The sequence below is a fragment of the Arachis ipaensis genome, chromosome B05 (assembly GCF_000816755.2).
Source record: "Arachis ipaensis cultivar K30076 chromosome B05, Araip1.1, whole genome shotgun sequence".
Lineage (NCBI taxonomy): Eukaryota > Viridiplantae > Streptophyta > Magnoliopsida > Fabales > Fabaceae > Arachis > Arachis ipaensis.
In genome coordinates, this window is record NC_029789.2 from 146,905,329 (window position 1) to 146,912,699 (window position 7,371).

The 7,371-nt window shown below is 34.9% G+C and overlaps 2 protein-coding genes and 1 long non-coding RNA gene across 6 annotated transcripts in view; 2 read left to right on the forward strand and 1 right to left on the reverse strand.

The window, feature by feature from the left end:
* LOC110271660 overlaps nucleotides 1-101 on the forward strand; it is a 438-nt gene extending 337 nt beyond the window's left edge. The window contains exon 2 of the long non-coding RNA XR_002362223.1: nucleotides 15-101. This is a non-coding gene — a long non-coding RNA (uncharacterized LOC110271660). The remainder of the gene's footprint in view (nucleotides 1-14) is intronic.
* LOC107644829 (pentatricopeptide repeat-containing protein At3g60050) lies at nucleotides 1,402-4,561 on the forward strand. 3 transcript variants are annotated; one of them, XM_016348766.2, is made up of 4 exons: nucleotides 1,404-1,867; nucleotides 2,130-3,617; nucleotides 3,761-3,815; nucleotides 3,924-4,561. In XM_016348766.2, exon 2 carries the CDS (start codon nucleotides 2,212-2,214, stop codon nucleotides 3,523-3,525), a length of 1,314 nt encoding a protein of 437 aa, XP_016204252.1. In that variant the 5' UTR covers nucleotides 1,404-1,867; nucleotides 2,130-2,211; the 3' UTR covers nucleotides 3,526-3,617; nucleotides 3,761-3,815; nucleotides 3,924-4,561. The 3 variants fall into 3 exon arrangements, with proteins under 3 accessions (XP_016204251.1, XP_016204250.1, XP_016204252.1); XM_016348765.2 differs by having other exon boundaries at nucleotides 1,402-3,617; nucleotides 3,761-3,826; XM_016348764.2 differs by having other exon boundaries at nucleotides 1,403-3,617.
* Nucleotides 6,122-7,161, reverse strand: LOC107644830 (heavy metal-associated isoprenylated plant protein 39). 2 transcript variants are annotated; one of them, XM_016348768.2, is made up of 3 exons: nucleotides 6,958-7,161; nucleotides 6,746-6,824; nucleotides 6,122-6,616 (listed from the first exon to the last, which is right to left on the reverse strand). In XM_016348768.2, exons 1-3 carry the CDS (start codon nucleotides 6,964-6,966, stop codon nucleotides 6,399-6,401), a joined length of 306 nt encoding a protein of 101 aa, XP_016204254.1. In that variant the 5' UTR covers nucleotides 6,967-7,161; the 3' UTR covers nucleotides 6,122-6,398. The 2 variants fall into 2 exon arrangements, with proteins under 2 accessions (XP_016204254.1, XP_016204253.1); XM_016348767.2 differs by having other exon boundaries at nucleotides 6,746-6,827; nucleotides 6,958-7,151.

Below are 7,371 nucleotides of genomic sequence, written 5' to 3' on the forward strand. Positions count from 1 at the left end.
AAAATGAAATTCAGGCCACCAAAAGAAAGGCAGTTCATCAGGCCTATCAGAGTGGGGGCAAAAGGTTTAAGGTGAGTGAGGGCACTGCAAACTTTTCCAAGGGAAAGGGAATTATCGTAATTGAAGATTAAGAAGACCAATGCAAGTTGACTGTGTTTTGTACTTTTGTGTGGATTATATGTTTTCTGTTTTCAGTTCACAGTTCAGGGCACCATGTTTGCTCAGATGTAATTTTTGTTTCTTGTCGAGTTTGAGGCAGTTAATTTTTCGCTAATGATGGCATAATATAATGGATATCACTTTAATAAAGACACTCAAAATGTTTTTTTTTTAAGACGTTATATTATTATTGGACATCTTTATTAAATCGATTAATAATTTATTTTTTAATAAATCAAAACAAAATCAGTTTATTATAGCAACAATAATAAACTTAATTGTCTGCATTATAATTATTAGATCCGATTTGATCCTATCGAATTACACAATCTAAACCGAATATCTTTAAATTTTTTGATAAAAAGACAAATATATCCCTAATTTTTTGTTTTGCGGACATTTAAATCCCTACAAATTTAAAAATACAATTAAATTTCTAAAAAAAAAGATTTATTGTTATTGTTATAAAAAAATCAGTTTTATTATAATTTGTTAAGAAATTAAAAAATAATCGATTTATTGATACGTCCAATAATAATACGACACATAAACGTCTTTACAAAAACGTTACGCGTCTTTATGGGAGCATCCCCAGTATAATTCTTCTTTTTATTTCTGTCTCAGAATGATATATAACGCAAAAGGTTGTTTTCCACGTTTTGGGTTGTTTTTAATATCCGGCCCATTGTTGAGTCTCAACTCTCAAGCCCTTAATTACATTAGTAATTGGATGATTATACTCAATATAACACATGTAATATGTTGTCTCTTTTCTTCTCTTTTTTCCCTCCCCTCCTCCTCATAATTAGGCGCTGAATTGTTTTACAACTAGAACCTCTTATTCTTAATAAGAAAATCTTATATCTCTAGTGCGATTTATGTGTGTAAAATGAGCAAAAAATAACGGTTGCCTGGCCGAAAGTTAATTGATAACTTCTGCGAGATTCTGGACATATATATATTTGGTCATGTAATTCTGGATATTCATTTTGGTCTGTAAACAGTGCATAATCTTCATCAGGCCTCTGATGAGTTTTTGTCATAATAGTTTCCGACTTCAGACCCAATTGCTTTGAATTTGGTTACAGGGCTAAATAAACTGTCTTACAAAATGGGATTTGTGAAATATAGACCCAGAGAATTTTGGTCATCGGCTTCTGGTCCAATAGACAAACCCGCCCATACTCCCCATCCGCCCCGACCCGCCTTCCAACCCAGCTGAAGAGATGTGCCATCTCCATTCTCCTCCTCTCTGAAACTCCAGGATCGTGTCGCGCCGCACGAACCACTGCTATCCCCTCTCTGGTTTCAACGCCAGCGTTCTCATCTCTGCTAGCCTGCCTCCACTCATTCTAGCCTTCACCTTCGTCACCACTTCACTTTCCTTCGCGGAAGACACGTTGCTTAGACTGAGTTATCGCCGCCTGAACTCGAACCCCGACGAGGAAAGATTGGCGGGAGATCCTCTTCAACTAGGTTCTCCCCAGACGAATGGCGCTGATCGACGGCGGTTGAATTTGCGAGCTCGATGGAGCAGTGTACATCTTCTTCCTTCCCCTTTAGGGTTTTACAGAGTCAAATTTGACCCCATTTTTTCTTCCCAACCACCGTCGTCACCGGCGACCATGCACCGTATCCCGCAATGGCACCATTTCCCGTCACGAATTTCAATTTATCGTCCTACACTCTAAATTATCGCTCCAAAACGGTACGCTTTTTTATCACTTGATTTTATCGTTGAGATCCTAGGCCCAATCTATTCTGAGCTCTCAGGTTTTCAATTCAATGGATTCGTGTCAAATCTCTAGCTCAATGGGCGTATCGAACCTACCATTGCAAAGAAGAAAATCGATTGTGTTTTTAAGTGTTTCAGAGCTTCATACATGATAATGGGTTCGAGCAATGAATTCTTTAGTCCTTTTAGGTCATAGGATGGTTCACAAGTTTTCACATTGTGTGAACATTTGTAGGAATTTATGCAATCAACCTTTTCACTGCGATGATGATGAGGTTCGGAGTGGTTTTGAATTGGTTGAGGAGCCTTTGAAGAAAATGTGTGCTACCTCTTGTGACACTGTTGATTTTGATCCGAATGAGGATAATGCTAGCTTAGACAGGAAGCATTTTTTGCATAGGAATGGGTCCATAGAAAATGTGGGAATGGATGCTGAGAAAATTCTCGAGGTTCTTGGACAGGATAGTCCCGAGTTAGATTTTAGACGGGCTTTGGATGGATTGCGTGTTAGGCCATCAGCTTTTCTCGTGAGGGAGGTTCTGTATGGGATGTTGAAAGGCATAAACTGTGAAAACAAGGGGAGATGCGCTAAACTGGCATACAAATTTTTTCTGTGGTGTGGGCAGCAGGAGGGTTACTGGCACACTGCAAATTCCTATCACTTGGTTCTGCAGATATTTGCCGAGTGTGATGAGTTTCAAGCAATGTGGAGGCTTGTTGATGAGATGATTGAGAAAGGATTTCCAGCTACTGCTCGCACTTTCCACATTTTGATCTGCACTTGTGGTGAGGCAGGGTTTGCTAGGAAGTTGGTGATGAAGTTCATTAAGTCAAAATCATTTAACTACCGGCCCTTTAGGCACTCCTACAATGCAATTCTCCACTGTCTTCTTGTTTTAAACCAGTACCGTTTGATTGAGTGGGTTTATAGGCAGATGTTGCTTGATGGTTTTTCCTCTGATGTTTTGACTTACAACATTGTTATGTTAGCAAAGTATCGACTTGGAAAATTCAATCACTTTAACAGGTTGCTTTATGAGATGGGTAGAAATGGTCATTCTCCTGATTTTCATACTTACAACATTCTTCTTCATGTTCTTGGTAAAGGAGATAAACCTCTTGCAGCTCTTAATCTTCTAAATAGCATGAAAGAAACTGGTATAGAGCCAACTGTTCTTCATTTCACCACATTAATTGATGGACTAAGCAGAGCTGGAAATCTAGAGGCTTGCAAATATTATTTTGACGAAATGATAAAAAATGGGTGTATGCCAGATGTGGTGGCATACACTGTAATGATCACAGGATATGTGGTGGCTGGTGATCTTGAAAGAGCTCAGGAAATGTTCAATGAGATGATTTCTAGAGGACAAATCCCAAATGTATTTACATACAATTCCATGATTCGCGGATTATGTATGGCCAGAAAGTTTGATGAAGCATGCTCAATGCTACAGGAAATGGAGGCCAAAGGTTGTAGTCCAAATTTTATTGTCTATACTACACTAGTGAGTAATTTACGGAATGCTGGAAAGCTTGCTTTAGCACATAAAGTGATAAGGCAGATGATGGAGAAGGGGAAGTATACCCACCTTATTTCAAGCATCAAGGTGAAAAGGCGCAAGAAATAGCAGATATAGATTGTCTCATAGGGGATTTTAATCACTGGGTTTTCAAGTAACTCTGATGGTTATGCAGCTAGTTATTAAGCCGGAGAACCAAAGTATGTGATTTCTCCCTTCTAATATATATTTTCTTTAGTGACTATTATACGACATGTAACCCTGAATCTTATCATTTTATTTTAATATGTGATCAATGCCAAGCTTGTTATTTGTGTTTATCCTTCATAATATTACTTTTCAGTTGGTTGATTCAATCCTATAGCTGGTGGTGAAACTGGCGGCAAGCAATAATGCAGGTATTTTGGAGGTACAGATGATTGTATGGTATTAAAATGATAATGATAATAAGAAAATAAATGACAAAACGTGCTGCATATACTCACTTCTACATTATTTTCCTGCAGCTTGACCTTATGATTGGAAACAATGAGAGCAACGAGTTGTTGGTCATCTCAGTCACTGATCAAATTTCTCAAACGAAGCAAGCTTGTATCATATTAGAATTGCAAGCTGTTTCTGAAGACCTTCATGAGCATTTTTTCACTTTACTGGTATCCAATCACACGTCTTTGTTGCTGGGGCTTCAAGGACAACCACTTCCAACATAAAGCTTGAGCAGCACGTTCACTTGCTTTATTGTTTCGTTGGCTCATTTTGTCGGCTAGGTATCTTGCACCTTGTTATCTCACCGTAAGCGGTACATGCTGATTCGTAACCTGCCATCCTTGGCTCTTATGAATGGTATTTGCTGGTGCAATGCATATTATTCATCTTCTTAGGCATGTGTTACTGCTGTGCATATGCAAATAGGCTCACAACAAGCTATTGTAGATGCCTTTGGTGTTGGGCATATTGAAGTCCGCTCCTGTAGATATAATATAATGTTTTGCCTCTAAAAAAGTGAAAAGAACTCCCTTCTATAATCTGCATATCTAAACCTACAATTCATTGAAGTTGATTTTTGTTGTATACCAACTTCCATTACTTTCTCATTCAATTCAAAATTTACAAGGTAGAAAAAATATTATTCATTTCATTTATATATGCCGATGTCTTTCCAGTTTATCTTACTATTTTTTATGTCTCCAAGATTTAAATATAGGCCAAACAAATTGTCTATTTTTTATGTTTACCAAATACATTGTAACTTAAATTGTATTCACATACATATAATTGTAAGCATACCAAATTTACAAGTTGATATATTTTGGAAGGGAATGAGTATTATGTTCTTGTTGATTAAATTGGTCAATTATATTGGTTAGCAGGGTGACATGTCAATCCATTATCCATGCAATCAAGGCATGAACCCTTAGTAGTTGTCTAGTTGAATACCGCTAAGTGAAAAATCTAATCTTGGAAATTTGAAATTTCCAATTTCCAATTATTTTCTTCTTTTTCTTTTTTTTCAAGGCTTCATTGATGTCTAGATTAATTTGTTGATGCAAGCATCATGAATAGGTTTGACTGATTGGTGATATGGTGTTGCACTCTTGCACGTATCTTTCAGTAACTACTCAAAAAATAAATATAAAAGACCCTTAAATTTGCAAGTCCTTTCACTCCTTTGCCCTACTTTACATATAATAATGACTTAATGAGATTGAAGAGAGAGAACCTTATATATTGATTTACTTTCTTTGCCTTTACATCTTTGGCCTTCCATGCATCCTATTGAATATTGATTGTTATAAGAGGAAAATGAGACAATTTCTTTCATCCGATAAAATAGATCAATCTTGGCCTATATTTAGTAACAATGTAACATCATCTGTCATTGGCTATGTCATGATAATTGCCAGTCCCCAAAATTCTTCTGTGGACTGTGGACACTAGTCGCCACAGATAATGTTGATAATATATAGATCCATCATTAATACATATGTTAAATATAAGGTCAATAACTATAATTCATCAAGGTGGCACTTCTATGCTTAAAGATGCACAATACTAATATCAGTCATATTTATTGGAACTGTTGAAACCATGCCATAATTCCAAATTGATTAGGCATTCTTAGAACAAAATATTGAGCCTCAATACTAAAATTACCATGCTTATAAGCCATACCTAACTAATTACTTTTAGAAAATGATTAAATCAAAATGCTTTGCTCAGCAAGCAATATTGTGCACGAGCCGTCTCATAAAGAAATTATGAAACATTTGAAAATCACTTTTGTCTTTATCAATTGTTTTATTAGAAAGGCTGGATTTTGCTAGCATCTTTGGACTTTGGTGCCATTGAGTTAAGAGAAAATGACCCACAAGCGAATAGGAAAGGAACTTCGTGATGCCCAAATAACTTCTTGGCCTTATTACATAACCAAACTTTAGCACAATTCATAACCGTATGATATGAAATTATGAATAAAAAAGATACAGATGTTGTCATAGTCACAATAACAATACCCTAATAGCCATTTGCATAATAAGACTAAAATAAAATATCATGCAATAATTAATAAGTAGAAAACTAGAGCTATCTGAAATTTGCAGCTTGTCAATTACCAAAGCATCTCTTATATTGGAAAAATGCTAAAAGGAAAATAGAAAAAATAAATGGAGAGAATAGGAAAAGAAACTATTTTATCCTATCAAAATTGAAAAACATTGTCTAATATTTATTCTCTGTTAGTCAAATTTTGGGAATACTTATTAAAAAACTCATTTGCATCTTGACAATTGATTTATGCAGGAAACAGCAGATTTGAGAAGAAGAAGGGGAAAAAAAAAACTATAGACAACTATGCATCTTATAATGGCTTCTGAATATAAGAAAAATATGCAAACCAATTAAAAATAAAAAATAAAAATAAAAGGGTGAAGAATTTTGATAAGACCAATGAGATAAGTATTGGGGATTTTTTTTTTTTTCTTTCATTTCTTTTCTTCCTTCTTTTCCTCCTTTTTCTCTTCTTTCTTCTCCTCTTTCTTTTCTTCTTTCTTCTCTTCCTTCTTCTCTTCTTTGGCAGGTCCAACAGATATGATATCAACCTTGCCAACTTTCTTGAGCTTCTTCACAATTGCCACTGTGTCCATTTGTCCAATCACTGTTAGCTTCTGCTCCTTTATATCTGCTGCTATTGAATCAACTCCTATATATATATGTGTTCATCAAAATTAATCAGATCACAACCTTATATTATATTATTAGTCACATATTAATATGAAATTATATATGAATTCAAGGTATAAATAAATAAATAAACACAAACTATACTCACCAAATATATCTGCAGCTGCTTCAATAGCTTTCTGCTTTGTTTTATCATCAGTCATAGTCAAAACCTTTAACACAACCTTCTGCTATATGGATCCATAGAAAGAATACACAAAAGGGTGTTAAGAAAATTAGTAAAGACATATAATTTTAAATTAATTAATCATAGATATGGTATTGGATCCAAGAGGAAGAAAGAGAGAGAAGTGAATGTACCTGAGCCATTTGAAGAGGATCTAGCTAGGCTAGAATAATGGTGTGAAACAAACTTGGGAGTAGAGTGTTGAGGCCTTAAATATGTACTAAGACTAAGAGGGTAAGTTAATTATTTATACTTTATATATATATTTATGTTACTAATACTATATGTTAGGTGAATGGTTATGGGGTGTGACTGTGAGAGAGTCATATCAAACAGATGGAGCCCTTTAAATGCAAATTTCTTGCCGCATGGTGCAATTCTATCCCACATGCGACAAATCTTTGACATGGTGATGCCATCTTCAATCTTTTTTTTTTTAATGTATATAATTTTATTTTATTTTAGGTTTTTGATAAATTTTATATATTAAAAATTAAAATTTTAATTTTATTTTATTGGATAACAAATTTTTTTTATTTTAAGATCTT

What these genes read in the sequence shown, in the direction of transcription:
- LOC107644829 (XM_016348765.2), top strand. Translation starts at nt 2,062, where the DNA reads ATGAATTCTTTAGTCCTTTTAGGTCATAGGATGGTTCACAAGTTTTCA.
- LOC107644830 (XM_016348767.2), bottom strand. An exon ending in AGCAGCTGCAGATATATTTG is followed by an intron (nt 6,617 to 6,745) that starts GTGAGTATAGTT and finishes ATATATATATAG; the next exon opens with GAGTTGATTCAATAGCAGCA.